This window comes from Panulirus ornatus, chromosome 6 (genome assembly GCF_036320965.1).
Source record: "Panulirus ornatus isolate Po-2019 chromosome 6, ASM3632096v1, whole genome shotgun sequence".
Classification (NCBI taxonomy): Eukaryota; Metazoa; Arthropoda; class Malacostraca; order Decapoda; family Palinuridae; genus Panulirus; species Panulirus ornatus.
Genome location: NC_092229.1, coordinates 2,215,436 through 2,237,156, shown reverse-complemented (window position 1 = coordinate 2,237,156; position 21,721 = coordinate 2,215,436). Strand labels below are relative to the sequence as shown.

The window sequence follows — 21,721 nt, the reverse complement described above, 5'->3', positions numbered from 1 at the left end:
GTAGTATGTTTAAGGAAAGGAACCTGGATGTTTTGGCTCTGAGTGAAACGAAGCTCAAGGATAAGGGGAAGAGTGTTTTGGGAATGTCTTGGGAGTAAAGTCAGGGGTTGGTGAGTAGACAAGAGCAAAGGAAGGAGTAGCACTACTCCTCACGCAGGAATTGTGGGAATATGTGATAGAATGTAAGAAAGTAGACTCTAGAGTGATATGGGTAAAACTGAAAGTGAATGGAGAGAGATGGGTGATTATTAGTGCCTATGCACAAATATCAAAAATTGAAAGTAATAGTTCAGGGAATTTTTTAACTCAAAATTGAAAGATGAAATATTCAAACACTTCTGTACTTGAAGTAATCATGGAAAATATATCATAATGCTCAACAGTTACCGATACATGCATGCATGCATCTATAAAGTGCCACGTAGTAATTGTGATAATTCTTTTTTTTTTGGCCAGATTAGTAAAGATCTTTCTGTTAAACTTAAGCAACATGAATATAGTATAAGAACAGGACAAGAATCAAATGCCTTGTTTAATCTCGTTAAAAGCTACGGTCATTGTATTGACTGGAGTAATGCCTTCTCAGTTATTAACTCTAACTCCAGTATGACGAGAAATATCATTGAATCTTCTATTATTAGATACACAAAGAATTAAATTCTTAATATTAGTGAAGTTCTATACAAATTGGATAACTTAATTGTTGATGAAATTTGTAAACATTTCCCCTTCTTGTCCACATAATAAGTTTATGATACGCTCGTTGTCTTTCTTGGACAATCACGTGTTTATCAAATGGCGTCTTAGCTACGTCTATTCTTTGTGTATCAGCTGACATATTTCTTTCTTGTATCTCTCCGTTGTGATCATTCCTTCCTAAATAGGGAAGTGCGGAATAGTTTCTTTATTCTTTTCCTGTTCTTAAAACTACTCTACCTTAAGTATAAGGGTCTACAAACATCTGGGCACCAACTTATTTACCATCTTTTTCTCATTTGTTCCAATTTTCCTTGCATCAGAAAAGGCAATAATTTGTGCAATGTTGGCCATTAATAATAATAATAATAATAATAATTTTTCTTTCTTCTTTTATACTATTCGCCATTTCCCGCATTAGCGAGGTAGCATTAAGAACAGAGGACTGGGCCTTTGAGGGAATACCCTCACCTGGCCCAATTCTCTGTTCCTTCTTTTGGAAAAAAAAAAAAAAAAAAAAAAATAATAATAATAACAATAATAATAATAATAATAATAATAATAATAATAATAATAATGATGATGATGATAATAATAATAATAATGATAATAATAATGATAATAATAATAATAATGATAATAATAGTATTACTGATAATAATGATGAAAATTATAATAGCAGTAGTTGTAGTAGCTGTAGGACTAGCAGTAAAGAAGGAAATGAGATATGTGCAATACAGCTATCTGTAAATTCAGCATGATTCTTATAATTCAGGCAGGTGTCTCCTCTCCGAATTTTAGAATTAGCATTATGAAGGGCATTTTTTTTTTTTATATTATCCAAGCTTAAAATCCCTTAACATAAAAATATGACTATAAGATATTCCTGCTGCTTAGTTGATCTTTCACTTTGAAACATTAGATGCAGATGTGTTGATTGAATTCATGTGTTTGGGTAGTAAGATGTATTATTGCTATATTTACATTAGATTCACCTTTGGAAGAGGACATTCCTGTTTAGTAGATTATTTTTTTTTTATTATACTTTGTCGCTGTCTCTCGCGTTTGCGAGGTAGCGCAAGGAAACAGACGAAAGAAATGGCCCACCCCCCCCCCCCCCCATACACATGTATATACATACGTCCACACACGCAAATATACATACCTACACAGCCTTCCATGGCTTACCCCAGACGCTTCACATGCCTTGATTCAATCCACTGACAGCACGTCAACCCCGGTATACCACATCGCTCCAATTCACTCTATTCCTTGCCCTCCTTTCACCCTCCTGCATGTTCAGGCCCCGATCACACAAAATCTTTTTCACTCCATCTTTCCACCTCCAATTTGGTCTCCCTCTTCTCCTTGTTCCCTCCACCTCCGACACATATATCCTCTTGGTCAATCTTTCCTCACTCATCCTCTCCATGTGCCCAAACCACTTCAAAACACCCTCTTCTGCTCTCTCAACCACGCTCTTTTTATTTCCACACATCTCTCTTACCCTTACGTTACTCACTCGATCAAACCACCTCACACCACACATTGTCCTCAAACATCTCATTTCCAGCACATCCATCCTCCTGCGCACAACTCTATCCATAGCCCACGCCTCGCAACCATACAACATTGTTGGAACCACTATTCCTTCAAACATACCCATTTTTGCTTTCCGAGATAATGTTCTCGACTTCCACATATTCTTCAAGGCCCCCAGAATTTTCGCCCCCTCCCCCACCCTATGATCCACTTCCGCTTCCATGGTTCCATCCGCTGCCAGATCCACTCCCAGATATCTAAAACACTTCACTTCCTCCAGTTTTTCTCCATTCAAACTCACCTCCCAATTGACTTGACCCTCAACCCTACTGTACCTAATAACCTTGCTCTTATTCACATTTACTCTTAACTTTCTTCTTCCACACACTTTACCAAACTCAGTCACCAGCTTCTGCAGTTTCTCACATGAATCAGCCACCAGCGCTGTATCATCAGCGAACAACAACTGACTCACTTCCCAAGCTCTCTCATCCCCAACAGACTTCATACTTGCCCCTCTTTCCAAAACTCTTGCATTTACCTCCCTAACAACCCCATCCATAAACAAATTAAACAACCATGGAGACATCACACACCCCTGCCGCAAACCTACATTCACTGAGAACCAATCACTTTCCTCTCTTCCTACACGTACACAAGCCTTACATCCTCGATAAAAACTTTTCACTGCTTCTAACAACTTTCCTTCCACACCATATATTCTTAATACCTTCCACAGAGCATCTCTATCAACTCTATCATATGCCTTCTCCAGATCCATAAATGCTACATACAAATCCATTTGCTTTTCTAAGTATTTCTCACATACATTCTTCAAAGCAAACACCTGATCCACACATCCTCTACCACTTCTGAAACCACACTGTTTAGTAGATATACCCAAGATTTTGCATTTTATCAAAGCTTTATCTGAATTCGTGGAGATAGGTTATATCTCTCGCGGTCTTTTTACTAATATTATCTTTATCTGGCATTTTATGGTAATTTTATTGTAGTAGGAAGTTATTGCAATAATTGACATTCGTATCACACCGAAAATGATTTTGACATTTCACTAAACCCTTGCAATATGTACTAGTTGATGTAGATTTTCTGTTTCTAATTGTTAACATGAAACTCCCTTAACCTAACGTACCCGAATCCAACGAAACCTAAGCTGTTTTGCAAAGAAAAAGTGAAAACCCATTCACATCGTTATAAGATGTGAATGAATCTTGAAAGCCGTAAAAACTTTCAAGAAGACAAAAGTCAAAATGTGAGCCTAAAAGCTTGAGGTAAAAATTATCATCATAGGAAGACAGAGCCATTGTTAAATTGGCAGACTAGTGGTGCACCTGTGACATACTTGTGTCATGCGAAATTATTGGGTCATGTCCTCCAAGTGGTCACCATAGCAACGCGTCCTTTATCACTGCCATCTAGCGGAGCGAGGGAGAAGTGTGACTCTGGACCCCGGTACACGTCATGGCCAGTCAAAACAACAACAGCTGACATATACGAGATTGCCTTAAATTACACTGTAAACATTGTTGATGTATATAGTTTACAAAGTTGACTGGGCTTATTAGTGATCTGTTTCAGGGTTGGCTTCCAAAGTAAGTTTGTTCAGCAGAGTGAGGCGATCATATAAGACAAGAGAGAGGAAATATGGTCCGTGCAGTCTCATTTTTATTAGATTAAACTTTTACACGACAGTACGAGCTTTGAATATAAAGGTGCGGACATCTGTTTGCGAAGGAAATGAAGGTTAGAATCGTTCACAAAACATCAAAATCCATTGGGAAAGTTTCAACCAAACCAAACCTGACCTAACGACCAAATTCGCTGGATGTCCAGAAAGGGAAAAATACCGACTGTGCGACTCTTAAGTAAACTGGCCCGTCTTTTTACCATGGCATGACCACTCAGTCACTGACCTGAACCTTGAGGTTCAGATCGAATGACAGGCCATCAAAGTTTTGTCAAGCCGCCTCTGTTGGTTGTGGGTATAGTGATTATTTTTGCCAACCAAAATCTTGACATTAGCATGAATTTCCCTTGTGCCACCTCAGGTTTACGTTAAGGGAGACTAGGGTCAAGGTGGCATTTTTTTACAAGGTTAGGTTAGGTTATTTGGTTTGGTGAGTTTACCTCAACATTTTTCATACACTTAAAATAGTAATGAGTAGTACCTTTTTTGCACCATTTGTGGACTTGGTGAAATTATGATTGAACTTTCTGCTCATTACCACTGGCTTGTATGAGACCTGATACTTGCAACAAAATTTTTTTTATACTCAGTCGTAGTTTCCTGCACACACAAATATACATACCCATACATCTCAATGTACACATATATATACACACACAGACACATACATATATACACATGCACACAATTCACACTGTCTGTCTTTATTCATTTCCATTGCCACCTCGCCACACATGGAATACCATCCCCCTCCCCCCTCATGTGTGCGAGTGTAGCGCTAGGAAAAGACAACAAAGGCCCCATTCGTTCACACTCAGTCTCTAGCTGTCATGCAATAATGCCCGAAACCACAGCTCCCTTTCCACATCCAGGCCCCACACAACTTTCCATGGTTTACCCCAGACGCTTCACATGCCCTGATTCAATCCACTGACAGCACGTCAACCCCGGTATACCACATCGATCCAATTCACTCTATTCCTTGCCCGCCTTTCACCCTCCTGCATGTTCAGGCTCCGATCACTCAAAATCTTTTTCACTCCATCTTTCCACCTCCAATTTGGTCTCCCACTTCTCCTCGTTCCCTTTACCTCCGACACATATATCCTCTTGGTCAATCTTTCCTCACTCATTCTCTCCATGTGCCCAAACCATTTCAAAACACCCTCTTCTGCTCTCTCAACCACGCTCTTTTTATTTCCACACATCTCTCTTACCCTTACATTAATTACTCGATCAAACCACCTCACACCACATATTGTCCTCAAACATCTCATTTCCAGCACATCCACCCTCCTGCGCACAACTCTATCCATAGCCCACGCCTCGCAACCATACAACATTGTTGGAACCACTATTCCTTCATATATATATATATATATATATATATATATATATATATATATATATATATATATATATATACATATATATATATATATATATAAGTTTTTATCGAGGATGTAAGGCATGTGTATGTGTAGGAAGAGAGGAAAGTGATTGGTTCTCAGTGAATGTAGGTTTGCGGCAGGGGTGTGTGATGTCTCCATGGTTGTTTAATTTGTTTATGGATGGGGTTGTTAGGGAGGTAAATGCAAGTGTTTTGGAAAGAGGGGCAAGTATGATGTCTGTTGGGGATGAGAGAGCTTGGGAAGTGAGTCAGTTGTTGTTCGCTGATGATACAGCGCTGGTGGCTGATTCATGTGAGAAACTGCACAAGCTGGTGACTGAGTTTGGTAAAGTGTGTGAAAGAAGAAAGTTAAGAGTACATGTGAATAAGAGCAAGGTTATTAGGTACAGTAGGGTTGAGGGTCAAGTCAGTTGGGAGGTAAGTTTGAATGGAGAAAAACTGGAGGAAGTAAAGTGTTTTAGATATCTGGGAGTGGATCTGGCAGCGGATGGAACCATGGAAGCAGAAGTGGATCATAGGGTGGGGGAGGGGGCGAAAATCCTGGGAGCCTTGAAGAATGTGTGGAAGTCGAGAACATTATCTCGGAAAGCAAAAATGGGTATGGTTGAAGGAATAGTGGTTCCAACAATGTTGTATGGTTGCGAGGCGTGGGCTATGGATAGAGTTGTGCGCAGGAGGATGGATGTGCTGGAAATGAGATGTTTGAGGACAATGTGTATTGTGAGGTGGTTGGATCGAGTAAGTAACGTAAGGGTAAGAGAGATGTGTGGAAATAAAAAGAGCGTGGTTGAGAGAGCAGAAGAGGGTGTTTTGAAATGGTTTGGGCACATGGAGAGAATGAGTGAGGAAAGATTGACCAAGAGGATATATGTGTCGGAGGTGGAGGGAACGAGGAGAAGTGGGAGACCAAATTGGAGGTGGAAAGATGGAGTGAAAAAGATTTTGTGTGATCGGGGCCTGAACATGCAGGAGGGTGAAAGGAGGGCAAGGAATAGAGTGAATTGGAGCGATGTGGTATACCGGGGTTGACGTGCTGTCAGTGGATTGAATCAAGGCATGTGAAGCGTCTGGGGTAAACCATGGAAAGCTGTGTAGGTATGTATATTTGCGTGTGTGGACGTATGTATATACATGTGTATGGGGGTGGGTTGGGCCATTTCTTTCGTCTGTTTCCTTGCGCTACCTCGCAAACGCGGGAGACAGTGACAAAGCAAAAAAAAAAAAGAAATATATATATATACATGTAAACACCCATACATGCACATGTACATACATATACATACCAACATACAGACATATATGTACATATACATACTTATACACAGACATATACGTATATACACATGTACATATTTATAATGCTTGCCTTCATCCATTCCTGGCACTACCCCGTCCCACAGGAAACAGCATTGCTACTCCTTGCTTCAGCGAGGTACTGCCATGAAGTCAGAGAAAAGGCCACATTTGTTCACACTGTCTCTAGCTGTCATATGTGATGCACCAAAACCAGAGCTCCCTATCCACATCCAGGCCCTACAGAGCTTTCCATGGTTATCCCAAACGTTTTGCTTCATCATTTCCTGTTATAACTTTCCCACGTACCCCCTTCACCGATGTTCCCATTTGTTCTCATGTCTTATGCACGTTATTTACCTCCTTCCAAGACATCTTTTTATTCTCACTAAAGTTTAATGATACTTTCTCACCACAGCTCTCATTTGCTCTCTTTTTCACCCCTTGTATCTTTCTCTTGACCCCCTGCCACTTTTTTTTATACATCTCCCCATCATTTGCACTCCTTCCTTGCGAGTATTGACCAAACACCTCTCTTTTCCATTTCACTAACAACTTTACTTCTTCACCCCACCACTCACTACCCTTTCTAATCTGCCCACCTCCCACCTTTCTCATGCCACATGCATCTTTTGCACAAGCCATCACTACTTTCCTAAATACATCCCATTCCTCACCCACTCCTCTCCTGTCATTTGACTTCACCTTTTGCCATTCTGCCCTCAATCTCTCCTGGTACACACAAGTCTCCTTTCCAAGCTCACTTACTTTCACCACTCTCTTCTCCCCAACACTCTCTCTTCTTTTTTGAAAACCTCTACAAATCTTCACCTTCATCTCCACAAGATGGTGATCAGACATCTTTCTAGCTGCCCCTTTCAGCACATTAACATCCAAATGTCTCCCTTTTACACACCTATTAATTAACACATAATCCAATAATTCCCTTTGACCATCTCTCCTACTCACATACATATGTATATCTTTCTTTTTAAACCAGGTATTCCCAATCATCAGTCTTTTTTCTGTACACAAATCCACAAGCTTTTCACCATTTCCATTCACAACACTGAATGTCCCATTACTCACATTACTCACCTTCACATTTAAATCACCCATCACTAAAACTCGGTCTCATGCAGCAAAACTGCTGACACACGCTTGTCTCCTTCTAAAAACACTTGCCTTTCGTGATATGTATTATATGATAGTTATATGATCATATTATATAATGATCATATACTTTAAGAACAATTAAATGTGAAAAAATGGATGAACAAATAGAAACAATATAACAGATTAAAGTTGTGTTTAAACAATTATGAGCCTGTCATTACTAGGTGCTGCATCCTGCATTCACCTAGCAGATGACAGTAGGGCTCTCAAAAGTGTTGATATATGCCCTCAGCTTTACCAGTTTTTAAGAGCTTTATTACCCCTTTTATTTGTTCTTTTGTAATGTCTTCCTCGCTTTATATCTATCCCTACCCCTCCATATCTCTTATGTTTCTATACAGCATCGTAGCTGATACATCTTGCTGAGTAATTGAAAGTTTGGATATTGAGTTCATCATAGCATGTCAGAGAGTATGAGTGGCAGAGGTAGATTGTGTATGACTGGAAATAATGTGCAGTTAGAGAGATTATGTATGAAAGTGGCAAGTTTTGTCTGACAGCTCAATAAATGTATTGAATTCATGTGAAGCATTCTTGTCAATGCAGAGATTGTTGTTATTCACTCTGTTACAGTTATACGGCAGTTAAGTGTGTAAAGCTTTATGCATTTCATCCCGTAATCCCAAATAAGGATAAGAATGAAAGCTAATAGGAGTCAAATTGACCAAAGCGTTTTTGGCCAATTCTCATTGAATTTGAAGCATTTTTTGACTGCGTAAACTCATAGTTTGAAAATTTGCAGATGGCACGACAACGTCGAGCGAAGATGTCTGCAAGCCAGCTGCCCTCAAGTGAGCACACCCTCCATGGCCTTGCTTTACTTGATGATGCACGAGCACTTTGCCGGTCAGAGCGCTCAAGCAGAAGAGAAAGAAAACAACGGCAGAGGTCTGATGGCAACAGTTGGTGTCCTGCATTGCTATACATGACCTTTGCAGGAGTAGTTATACTTGTTGTTGCATACTTTTTATATGTTGGATATATGGAAACAAGAATCAATACTCCTATATCTGCTCCAAAGGTAAGTTATTAGAGAATAAGTAAATATTACTTGCTTTTCCACAAGCATGTGCATTTTGTGTTTTCATTTTCACATGTTACAGTAAATGTATTCCTTGTCTCTGATACTGAAATGGTATCAGATAATTTCATAAAGTAGACCTATAGTAAAGAAATCAGGTGAACATTGGATTATTGTATATAATTTCTTTTGTCTCTTTCTCAACTTTTATCCTTTATTCTTAGGTTATAACAAAATCAGGACTAGCAGTACCTGAGAGATACTGGGGCACTTATCGACCTGGAATCTACTTTGGTACAAGAACAAGACATCCAACATCAATAGTCACAGGTCTGATGTGGTTTGTGCCTGGACATTTCCAGAGTAATATGCTGGCCCTTAGGTATGCTAACATCACCATATAATTTTTATGGTTAATTTCCTACTTTGCATCAGATTAATTAACCTGATCAGTAGATTTTTAAACAGAACAATATATGAATATTTGTGACTTAAACATAGCACTGATGATATTTTTTACCTTTAATGAATGTAAGAACTTGCGAAAATGCATGAAATTAAAACTAACGGTTGAGATGCTAATGTCTTTGTAAATATGTCTGCCAGTATGAGTTTCTTTGTGGATCAAAAACCTAATCATTGGACATAAACAATCTTTTCACCTAAGAATCCAACTTCTCCAGTATGTTACTCTGTGTCTTCAGGCCATTGAATTCCATAAAAGGTGAGCTTTTACCCAACTTTACTTTGCTGAATGTATGGGTAGCACAAGCCTGTCTGGACCATGTTCCAAGGTTTTGGATAATGAAAATTTTCACAAGTTTTATATTGTTCATCACTCATGTCCTTAAGCTGCCCTGATTTTAGTAGCTAGAGGAGAGAAGTATACATATTACATAGAGACCTCTTATAATGGATGAGCTGCATTCTTAAGGAATATCTGTTAAGCAAAAAATCTGTTAAAATGGGCATTTATAACATGTCTATGGAGATGCATTCCTGACAGTATCAGATCGTACACAAGCAAGTGCTGTATAATGGCTTCCCTCTGCAACAGTAATGGCTCTGCAGACTTTATGTTTATGTTTTATTGATAAATTGAAGTGAAAGAGTACTGGAGGGAGAGAAATGGGGAAGAATGCATGGAATGGTGTTTGCTAGGGAGGCACAGGAGTGGGATAAGTGGAGACTTTTGCTGTGGCTGCCCCCTTGATGAGAGTTCTCAGAGGGAACAGGCATCAGAGATCTAGATAGACAGATAGAATAAAGACATTGTTAATATATACCCCTTGTGAAACTGATTATGATAGATGTTCACCGTTTTGTCAGAGCATACAGTGTTGATCACTGCTGCCATGCTCTGACAATTCTGATAGCACTTCTGTACCTTCCTGGCCTGCTTTTCATCTTCTTCAGGGGCTTACTCCTTGAGTGGGAAAAATTCATGGTGATTTAGGATTTGGTGGATTGGCTGTTTTTTTTTAATGTTGTTGCTGTTATTAAGTATCTTTTTAATATTAGAAGAAATTAATCCAAGCCGCTGACCCACACATGCCTAACACTTGTTTACATCAACCCTGAGTATTACTTGCATCTTTCCTATTCACCTTGGATGCTTCATCAACACTAACATTTGCAGGTTGTTTTCCAGACATGATGGGATTGAAATGTCCTCTAAATACACATAAAAGTTAGCTAAAAAGAGAGCATCCAAGAGTGAACTGACTTGAATTATGGTGAGATGCATATAACTAGCTTAGAAAAAGTAAACCAGGATGGCTGCAGATATATTCCCTGGTTCTTTTTCCTGAACTTTATGATGGAGTTTTTATTTTTGTATTTCACTGACCGTTATATATGCTGTATTTGTTAAATGAATATTTTTTATGTCCATTAAACAAAACCCCAGTATACACAGCATTGTTTAAACAGTTGTGTTAGTATTTCAAAGCACTCTGCTGCCCAGGTGTCTCTACTTGCCAGATGTACTCCAACTTTACAGCCTGGAGAAACTGAGCATTTCTATACCAGAGGAGGAAGAGACACAAGCACCTGGGAGTTGACACTTCATAGACTACACATATATCGGGCTGCATGGGAGCTCTCTGCAGAAGTACACGAAATGACTTTGATTCCTATCAGACATCAGGCTTGGTTTTGCAAGACCTTATACATAGAACAGACATTGTTGCTGTTAGTGTTTGCATCTTCTTAGTTTGATATCAGACTAAGGCTGCTACAACTTTTCTGTGTTTTCTGAGCTTTATAAGGACACTCAATATGGCAAAGTCAATTAGCCTTGATGACAACCTTTTGGTGTTAGCCATTCATAATCCATGTGAACAAGGATTTACCATGTTCTGAGTCTTAGAGAGAAATTAAAGCTTCATTTTACTCCTCTTACATTCTTGCTTTTAGAACTTGATGTAGGAGGGGATGACTTTCCATTAAACACAAGATGAGCAAGCATAGAAAATATATTATGTTTAAACTTTTTAGATATACAGCATATTTGAATGCGTTTATTTTTTATTTGTCCTCTTTTTACAGGCACTGGTGTGATCAAGCTGATGACCTACCCAAATATGGCTGGCAGGTTCATGATGGTCGCAATATAGGTATACAAACCATTGTAGACAAGCATGTAATTCTCCACACAAATTTTGTAAAGAGGGCAGGTGGACAACATGGAGGGGACTGGTCAGCTAGGATAAGTGTCTTGCCTAAGGTAAATAGAAAATTTTGATTTGATTTTTTTTTGCGTGTGTGTGTGTTTGTGTGTTTCTTCTTGTCAACACTTTCCAAGAGTTAGAGTAAAATGATGCTTGTCATATTTGTCATTTCAATAAATATGAATAGCAATAGTCATAGCTATATGTCTGTCTGTACTTACATCTTTTTTCTTTCATACTTGTTCGTTTACATCCATTGTCTATCTGTCATGTGTATTGCACTGAATCAACATCCACCAATCCACAGACCTTTCCATTGTTTCCTCTGGCTACTTCACATGTTCTGGTTCAGTGCAGTGAAAACATGACCCCCTGTATAACATCATTCCAATTCACTGTATTGTGTGCACATCTTTCACCTTGGCTCTCAACTTCCTCCTTTCTCACACCCTCCCATACTCAGTCACCAACTTCTGAAGTGTCTCACTTGAATCTATCACCAGTGCTCTGTCATCAACAAAAAACAAATGACTCACTTCCCAGGCCCCCCTCATCCCTAGAAGATTGCATGTTTGCCCCCTTTCTCCAAAACTCTTGCATTTATTTCCCTCCATACACATATTAAACAGCCATAGTGACATCACTTATCCCTACTGCAGAACAATCTTCTCTTGGAACCACTCACTCTCCTCTCTTCTTGTACACCATGCCTTACATCCTTGATAAAACTTCAAATTCCCTCTAGTGTCTCTCCTCCTCACCATATATGCAGTCTGTAGTGTGTGAGGGAGCCTGGGTAATGAGTCAGTTGTTGTTTGCTGATGACACAGCAGTGGTGGCAGATTCAAGAGAAAAATTGCAGAAAGAGGGGTCTGAGTTTGGGAGAGATTGTGAAAGAACGAAATTGAGGGTAAATGTGAGGAAAGGCAAGGTTATTAGGTTTAGCAGGGTAGAAGGACAGGTTAGTTTGGGTATGAGTTTGAATGAAAATCTGGAGGAAGCATAGTGTTTTAGATACTTGAGAGTGTACATGACAACAAATGGAATCATGAAAGTGGAAGTAAGTCATAGAGTGGGTATGGGAGCAAAGGTCTTGGGAGTATGAAGGAATGTGTGGAAAGAAAGGTTGTTATCTGGGTGGCAAAAATGGTTATGTTTGAAGGCATAGTAGTCTCAGTGTTGTTACATGGTTGTAAGGGAGAGGCTATAGATGAGAATGTGCAGAGAAGTGTGGAATTGTTAGAAATTAAATATTTGAGGACAATATGTGGTGTGAAGTGATTTGATCAAGTAAGTAATAAAAGGGTAAGAGAAATATGTGGTAATAAGAAATGTGTGGTTGAGAGAGCTGAGGAGGGAATGCTGAAATGGTTTTGACAGCTAGAGAGAATAAGTAAGGAAAGGTTCACAGAGAGGTGGAGGGGAAAAGGAGAGAGGGGGAGGGAGACCAAACTGGAGATGGGAGGATGGAGTTCAAAGGGTTTTGAGTGCTTGTGGCTTGAACAGTTGAGAACATTATCTCGGAAAGCAAAAATGGGTATGTTTGAAGGAATAGTGGTTCCAACAATGTTGTATGGTTGCGAGGCGTGGGCTATGGATAGAGTTGTGCGGAGGGTGAATGTGCTGGAAATGAGATGTTTGAGGACAATATATGGTGTGAGGTGGTTTGATCAAGTAAGTAATGATAGGGTAAGAGAGATGTGTGGTAATGAAAAGAGTGTGGTTGACAGAGCAGAAGAGGGTGTTTTGAAATGGTTTGATCACATGGAGAGAATGAGTGAGGAAAGATTGACCTAGAGGATATATGTGTCAGAGGTGGAGGGAACGAGGAGAAGTGGGAGACCAAATTGGAGGTGGAAAGATGGAGTGAAAAAGATTTTGAGTGATCGGGGCCTGAACATGCAGGAGGGTGAAAGGCGTGCAAGGAATAGAGTGAATTGGAACGATGTGGTATACCTGGGCCGACATGCTGTCAGTGGATTGAACCAGGGCATGTGAAGCATCTAGGGTAAACCATGGAAAGTTGTGTGGGGCCTGGATGTGGAAAGGGAGCTGTGGTTTCGGTGCATTATTACATGACAGCTGGAGACTGAGTGTGAATGAATGTGGCCTTTGTTGTCTTCCTAGCGTTACCTCGCGCACATTTGGGGGGAGGGGGTTGTTATTTCATGTGTGGCGGGGTGGCGATGGGAATGAATAAAGGCAGACAGTATGAATTATGTACATGTGTATATATGTATATGTCTGTGTGTGTATATATATGTATACGCTGAGATGTATAGTTATGTATATTTGTGTGTGTGGACATGTATGTATATACATGTGTATGTGGGTGGGTTGTGCCATTCTTTTGTCTGTTTCCTTTTGCTAACGCGGGAGACAGCGACAAAGCAAGCAAGTGGCTTGAATATGCAGGATGGTGAATGGCATGGATGGCATTGAGTGAATTAGATCAATATGGTATACAATTGGCTACTTGCTGTCAATATATTGAATCATTGCATGTGAGGCACCCTGGAAAACCATGGAAAGGTCTGTAGTGTGTGGTTGTGGATAGGAAGTTGTGGATTTGGTGCATTACACATGACAGCTGGAGAACAGATATGAGTGAATTGGCCTTTTTTTCATGTTTGTGATGCTACCTCACTAACACAAGAAACATTAAACAAGTTTGAAAGAAAGAAATCTGGTAAGTTGTATGTGAGAGTAGTGACTGAGAGGGTGAAGGCATGTACAAAGCAGCAGACTGGGAAGGAACAGTGTGGTAGAGTATGTGTGGATCAGGTGTTTGCTTTAAAGAATGTGTGTGAGAAATACTTATTGAAACAGAAGGATTTGTTTGTGGTATTTATGGATAAGGAGGAAGCATATGGTAGGCTTGATACAGATGTATTTTGGAAGTTCTTATGAATATATGGTAGGGAGGAAAGCTACTAGAATTACTGAAAAGTTGTCATCAAAACTGTAAGGTTTGTGTGCAAGTAGGTAGAAAGGAGAATCAGTGGTTCCAGGTGAACGAGGTCTGTAGTAGGGATGTGTGACATTACCATAGCTGTTTAATTTGTTTATGGATGGGATGGTGAAGGAGGGAAATGCAAGGGTCTTAGAGAGAGGAATGACTTTGCAGTTTGTTAGGGGTGAGGAGGACAGGTAAGTGAGCCGGTTATTGTTTGCTGATAATGCAGCACTAGTGGCAGATTTAAGTGAGAAACTGAGGAAATTGATGTCTGAGTTTGGGAGAGTGTGTGAAAGGAAGAAGTTGAGAGTAGATTTGAATAAAAGCAAGGTTATTAGGTTGAGCAGTATAGAGAAATGTGTTATTTGGGGTGTGAGTTTGAATGGAGAAAATATGAAGGAGTTGGACTGTTTTGAATACCTGGCTGTGGAAATGGATACCATCTTAGTGGAAGTCAGTGATAGTGTAGGTAAGGGGTGGGGGATGATGGTTCTAGAAGCACTGAGGAATATATGGAAAGTAGTCATTATCTGGAAGGGCAAAAGTAGATATTTTTGAAGGTTTGCTAGTAATAACAATATATGAATACAAGGCATGGGCTGTAGATGAGAATGTACAGATGAGGATGGGTGTGTTGAAAATGAAATGTTTGGGACAGTATGTAATGTGACAGTTTGATCAAGTAAGTAATGAAAGAGTAAAAGAGATGTGTTGTAATAAAAAGAGTGTAGGTGAGAGAGTAGAAGGTGTGCTGAAATGGTTTGAAGATATGGAGAGAATGAGTGAGGAAAGGTTGACAAAGAGGATATATATGTGTTAGAAATGTAGGGAACAAGAAGAATGAGGAGACCAAATTGGAGATGTCTGTGCCATCTCAGCAAACAAAAATGATTGAAAAAGATTTTGAGCAATCGGGGCCTGAACATGCAGGAGGGTGAAAGATGGGCATGGGATAGAGTGAATTGAAATAATGTGGCTTGCTGGGGAAGACTTGCTGATACTGGATTGAATTAGGGCATATGAAGCATCTGTGATAAACCATGGAAAGGTCTGTGGGGCCTGTTTGTGGATATGGATTGGTGGTTTTTGTGCATTATACGTGACAGCTAGAGAATGGATGCAAGTGGATGTGGCCTTTCTTCATCTGTTCGTGGTGCTACCTCACTAACACTGGGAATGGTAATCAAATATGAAAAAGATATATATATATATATTACATTGCATGTATGTCAGTTCCCGTTAAAATAGAATGGCTTTTCCAGGTTTTTCTGTGGATTTATGAAAATAATTTATATATTATGACTGTATGGAACACTGAAATATATATGTTGTTATTTGAATTTTTTAACCCCTTACAGACTCGGAGAGAGGAAGGTGGGCAGGCATCTCTTCTATACTATGTAGCACTGGACCCAGATGATGGAGATTCAGTTCTGCAGCCCATAGTTGGAACAAGTCATTCATTAGGCTCTGTCAGGGGTATCTCAGACTCTGTAGGAGGCTTTCATCTTCATGTGCTGAATGCTTCTGGGATTGTGCTACATCATCACTTACTGAGTACTAAACATATGGGGCTTCACATGCTGAAAGAAACTGTGTACAAAAGTTTAAGAGTCTTCCAAGGGAAAAATGAAATGGATAAATATATTGGCCTCGCAGGAGAAATGTTCAGTCATGAAGATACGGATCGACTTCCCAACTTTGTGGTTTATCAAGCTACCGGACAGGTTCCATTTGAGATAGAAGTAGTATATGAGAGTGACAGTGTTGTGAGAAGGCCTGGGATGCTGATGGGTGAATCTCTAACTGAAGAAATAGAAAAGTATGAGAAAAAATTCCATGTAGATTTTGAAAAAAAATTTTCCATGGAAGCTAAAGGATTTGATAAGGAAGAAATTGATTTTGCCAAAGCTGCTTTAAGTAACATGATTGGGGGCATTGGTTACTTTTATGGTGCTTCCAAGGTACTTGGAGAGTATAATAGTGATCCAGTCCCTTATTGGAAGGCTGCACTTTACACAGCAGTGCCATCACGTAGCTTCTTTCCCCGAGGTTTTCTTTGGGACGAAGGCTTCCATAACCTACTTATCTCAAAGTGGGATCGAGAAATATCCCAGGATATATTAGCTCATTGGTTTGATTTGATGAATTGGGATGGGTGGATACCCCGAGAGCAGATTTTGGGTGTGGAGGCACGTGCAAGAGTTCCAGATGAGTTTGTTGTTCAAAGAGGAAAAAATGCTAATCCTCCAACCTTGCTCCTTACTCTCCACTCTATGATGGCTGGTTTCAAGCAAGAACTGTCAGATGATGACTATGAATACCTTAGTCACCTTTGGCCACGTTTAAGAGCATGGTACAATTGGTTTAACACAACTCAGTTTGGAGACATTCCAGGTACTTACAGATGGCGAGGTCGAGATCCAAAAGCAGTGCAAGAATTGAATCCAAAAACTCTTACCTCAGGTCTTGATGATTACCCTCGAGCATCCCATCCCACTGCAGATGAACGCCACTTGGACCTCAGGTGTTGGATGACTTTAGCCTCAGGTCTCATGGCTGATATTGCTAGACTTACCGAAAAGGATCCTAGCCGATTTGATGATGCATATAGATATCTCTCAGATAATAATGTTCTTGATTCACTACATTGGTCATATGCTGCAAATGGGTACATGGACTATGGTCTCCACACAGATGATGTAGAATTAAAACAATTGACACCCAATTCTGAAATGAGACGTATTGCTCACACAGATCCAAAGTTAAGGTTTGTGGACTCCTTTGGTTATGTGAGTTTCTTTCCTTTCTTTCTTCAGATCATAGATCCTTACTCAGCAAAACTTGGGAAAGTTCTTGATGATCTCCGGCGGCCAGATCTCCTCTGGACTTCTTATGGTCTGCGATCCTTAGCTAAGAATTCACCTCTGTATAACAAACGAAACACTAAGCATGATCCACCTTATTGGCGGGGTCCTATTTGGATCAACATGAATTACTTGGCTGTACGAGCTTTATACTATTACAGCAATACAGATGGACCTCACCAAGATCTTGCAAAGGAGATATATACAAGTCTTCGGCAGAATGTCATAAGTAATATTCTACGAGAGTACAAGAGAACAGGGTATATATGGGAACACTACAATGACAAAACAGGGCGAGGGGAGGGCTGTAGACCATTTACTGGATGGACTGCCCTTGTTGTACTTATGATGGGAGAAGCATTTTGAATTTGGAATTCTTTAGTACTACTTGTTATTTGGTTGAATTATATTGGTGCTCAATATGGATACTGATAATAGTAAGTTGATTGGTGTTTGTATAAACACTGCTTGCCAAATTTAATTGCCTGAAGTAAACATTCATGACATGTCAAACAGTTACTATATTCAACTGGTGATCAATAGTTTAGATGTGTTAACAAATGGTACCATAATTCTTTTCAGTGCCGTCTTTCTCACACAGCTTGATAATTTTTACATGAAATGATTAAACAAGTGACTTTTGAGTTTTCAGTAATCATACTTTGTACATACATTAAAAAAGTATCTTCCTGGATGGGTCCGATGAGTTTTGAAATTATCAATATGACATGTTGTCTTGGCAGAGGTGGTAAGCATGCATGAGACAGAATTCCTAATAATTATGGCGGCCCCCACATTTTAGTTGTTTCCATTGAAGTATGAAATCAACATGACACTTATTATGGCAAATGCCAGGAAATGTTGCTAGCTGTAGATATATTACAAGATCATGAAAGCTTTGCTGCCAATTCGAGGCCAGACCACTGGGCATTTCTGTAAATCCTTCATTTGTGTTGTCCTATTAATTCACACAAAAACTGGCAAGATGCTTCTTTATCTTATGTACATTTAGATATCATATATTCCACAGTTTCCTGACATTTGTTTTCTCTTTCTTCGTCTCTTTATATTTATGAGTCATTAATTATAAATCTGGAGCTGTGTGTCCTCTCAGGTGTACTTTTGTCTCACTTATTCCCATTTTGTATGTCATCCCTACTACTAGTTTTTACCAGGGTATACCTTACTCAAATTTGATATTAATTTATATTGTAATTTGTTCTAATATCCATCCCCTTCTTCTGTCAGTCTTTATGTCTTCCTCTGTTCCTTTGATCCATCCTTTTATGTATTTCATTTTGTCTACAGCTTTGTGAAACCTCTTTTTCATGTTTATTTTTGTCCTATTCATTATCATTAACCTAATTTCTTTATATTCTGGTCTTCTCATTGCCGTTTCTGTATACTTGTGTTACTCTTATTCCAGGTAAATGTAAAAATCTATAGTACTCACTCCAGTTATATCCTCAATATTTGTCATGATGGTAGCAAACATCTTTTTAATTTATTATCTCTCTTCATTAAACTGTCTATCTTTCTACTATATCTCTGATGCCTGTTCTCTCCTGGAACTTCTTTCAAGAGTGGCCACAGCAGTAGAGTCTCTATAGCTAGTGGACTCCAGTGCTGCTTCTTATCCATTGGTGCCTCACCCTTAACAGGCCCCTGGCAGAGGCTTCTACCTAATGTTCCTACTGACTACTTCTATCCAATTCTCTTGTCTAATGTTCCTACTTACCTCTTCCAACTACGGTTTTTACGTAATGCTCCTGCCAGAATGTTCCTACCTACTACCACCATCTATTTCTCTTATGATTTTGCCAAAAGGCAGAGTTAGTGCATAGCGCTTCCCACAGGAAAATCAAGAGTTACAGAGAATGAGTTGTGTGAGTTAAGTGTTGTAAAGTGTTGTGTGTGACAGAGACTGTATGTTTGTGGACAGAATGCCAGTAGTCCACGTGTGGGTAAGGCTTAAAGAAAAGACAAGATAGCTACCTGGGTCAGAGGAGTGCAACTTGACAACCACTGAAGTGCTGGATCACTACACAGCTGTCACTAACCCTCCCAATACCCAGGTGGGTATTTTTGGTAATATACCTTTCTGGTCCTTGGCTGCCTTTCAGCTACTACCTACATCTGTCCATTCACATTCACGGTATTTATCATGATAGGAACATAGGTCTTTGGGTCTGTAATTACAGTTCTCTTTTTTGTCTTAACCCTTAGCATTAGAACTTCCAAAGTAGTATTTTATTTTATTATATTGTTATACTTGATCGCCATTTACTGTGTCAGTGAGGTAGTGCCAGGAGACAGATGAAGAAAGACCCATCCATTCATATACACACATACATACATACATGCACATATACCTATCAACATATACACATACACATACAAATACATAGATATATACATTTATACACACGTACATATTCATACTTGCTTGCCTTCATCCATTCTCAGTGCCACCCCATCCCACTGGAAACAGCATCACCACCCCCTGCATCAGCGAGGTAACACCAGAAAAACACAAAAAAAAGCCACATTCGTTCACACTCAGTCTCTAGCTGCCATGTGTAATGCACCAAAACCACAGATCCCTATCCTCATCCTGGCCCCTAAGAGCTTTCCATGGTTTACCCCAGACGTTTCACATGCCCTGGTTCAGTCCATTGACAGCCTGTCGACCCTGGTATATCACTTCATTCCAGTTCACCCTATTCCTTGCATGTGTCTCACCCTCCTGAATGTTCAGGCCCCAATTGCTCATAATTTTATTTCATTCCATCCTTCCACCTCCAGTGTGGTCTCAGGCTTCTCCTTGTTCCCTCCACCTCTACACATATATCCTCTTTTTCAACCTTTCCTCACTCATTCTCTCCATATGTCCACACCATTTCAGCACACCCTCTTTTGCTCTCTCAAACACACTCTTTTTATTGCCACACATCTCTCTTACTGTTTCATTACTTTCTCGATTGAACCACCTCACATCATATATTGTCCTCAGACATTTCATTCCCAACACATCCACCCTCCACTGTACAACCATATCTATAGCTGATGCCTTGCAACCATATAATGTTGGTGGAACTACTATTCCTTCAAATATGCCCATTTTTACTCTCCCAGATAGCATTCTTTCAATACATTCTTTATTACTCCCAAAACCTTCACCCCCTTCCCACCATATGACTCACATCCACTTCCATGGTTCCATTCGCTGCTAAGTCCACTCCCAGATATCTGAAACACTTCACTTCCTCCAGTTTTCTCCATTCAAATGCACCTCCCAACTAACTTGTCCCTCAGCCCTGCTGAACCTAATATTCTTGCTCTTATTCACATTTACTCTCAACTTTTTCCTTTAACACACTTTTCCAAACTCAGTCACCAACTTCTGCAGTTTCCCACTTGAATGAGCCACCAGTGCTGTATCATCCGCGAACAACAACTGACTCACTTCCGATACCTCTCATCCCAACAGACTTCTTACTCGCTCCTCTCCCTAAAACTCTTGCATTTACTTACCAAATCAACCCATCTATGAACAAATTAAACAACCATGGGGACATCACACACCCCCTCTGCAGTCTGACTTTCACTGGAAACCAATCACTCTCCTCTTTTCCTACTTGTGCTCGTGCCTTACACTGTTGATAAAACCATCACTGCTTCTAGCAGCTCACCTCACACCATATATATATTCATATATATGCTCATTAGATATGCATCTATACCCTTTTGTATCATGCAGTTTAATAGGTATTTTCATCATCCTCTTTCAGTTGCTCATTGTTGCTTTCCATCATTCGTGTCAGTAAATTTTAATATTTTGTATCATCTGCATTCCCATTTAATCTCTCCTTGACTTCTCATTATCTTCTAGGTCATCCCATTGTCACCTCTTTCCCTTGTTTGATTTCTTCAATATTTATAGTATTCAGTATTGCATTTTTTTATCTTTGTTTTTTCTTCATCTCAAGATGTGTTTGCTTTGCATTTCATCATCTTTTGGCTACTCATATAGAGCCACTTCTTTTATGATATACATCAACTATGAGGGAGCTGTGCATATGTGGTCTACATGTTATATATATCTTATCACGAAATTAATGGTTTTTTTGACGTTATACTACCTACATACTGCATGATCTGCATTTGTCAGGCAGACTGTTCAATTATTTTTACAAAAGAATGACAAATTTTGCATTTGATCATTTTTTGTTTTTGAAGTAATGTATGATACACCATCTCTCTGCCTTTTTTATCCATGTGAACAAGGTTGAAAGAATACTACTTTTGTATCTTTGCATTTTGTAGAAGGTTACTTAGAGAAGCAGGTGCAGTGGGTTGGAAATATTTTATATTGT

The 21,721-nt window shown here is 39.5% G+C and overlaps 1 protein-coding gene across 3 annotated transcripts; it reads left to right on the top strand.

Moving 5' to 3' along the window:
- Nucleotides 1-3,676: 3,676 nt before the first annotated feature.
- GCS1 (mannosyl-oligosaccharide glucosidase) lies at nt 3,677-19,887 on the top strand. 3 transcript variants are annotated; one of them, XM_071662354.1, is made up of 5 exons: nt 3,677-3,778; nt 8,572-8,850; nt 9,075-9,232; nt 11,401-11,578; nt 15,837-19,887. In XM_071662354.1, the coding sequence occupies exons 2-5, from the start codon at nt 8,572-8,574 to the stop codon at nt 17,709-17,711; spliced, it is 2,490 nt and encodes an 829-aa protein (XP_071518455.1). In that variant the 5' UTR covers nt 3,677-3,778; the 3' UTR covers nt 17,712-19,887. The 3 variants fall into 3 exon arrangements, with proteins under 3 accessions (XP_071518455.1, XP_071518454.1, XP_071518453.1); XM_071662353.1 differs by having other exon boundaries at nt 3,715-3,854; XM_071662352.1 differs by lacking the exon at nt 3,677-3,778 and adding an exon at nt 3,795-4,005.
- Nucleotides 19,888-21,721: the final 1,834 nt, after the last annotated feature.

Bases quoted from the DNA above. Each gene is read 5' to 3' on its own strand.
- GCS1 (XM_071662352.1), top strand. The intron at 8,851-9,074 runs GTAAGTTATTAG...CTTTATTCTTAG, and splicing joins CTCCTATATCTGCTCCAAAG to GTTATAACAAAATCAGGACT. The intron at 11,579-15,836 runs GTAAATAGAAAA...AACCCCTTACAG, and splicing joins GGATAAGTGTCTTGCCTAAG to ACTCGGAGAGAGGAAGGTGG.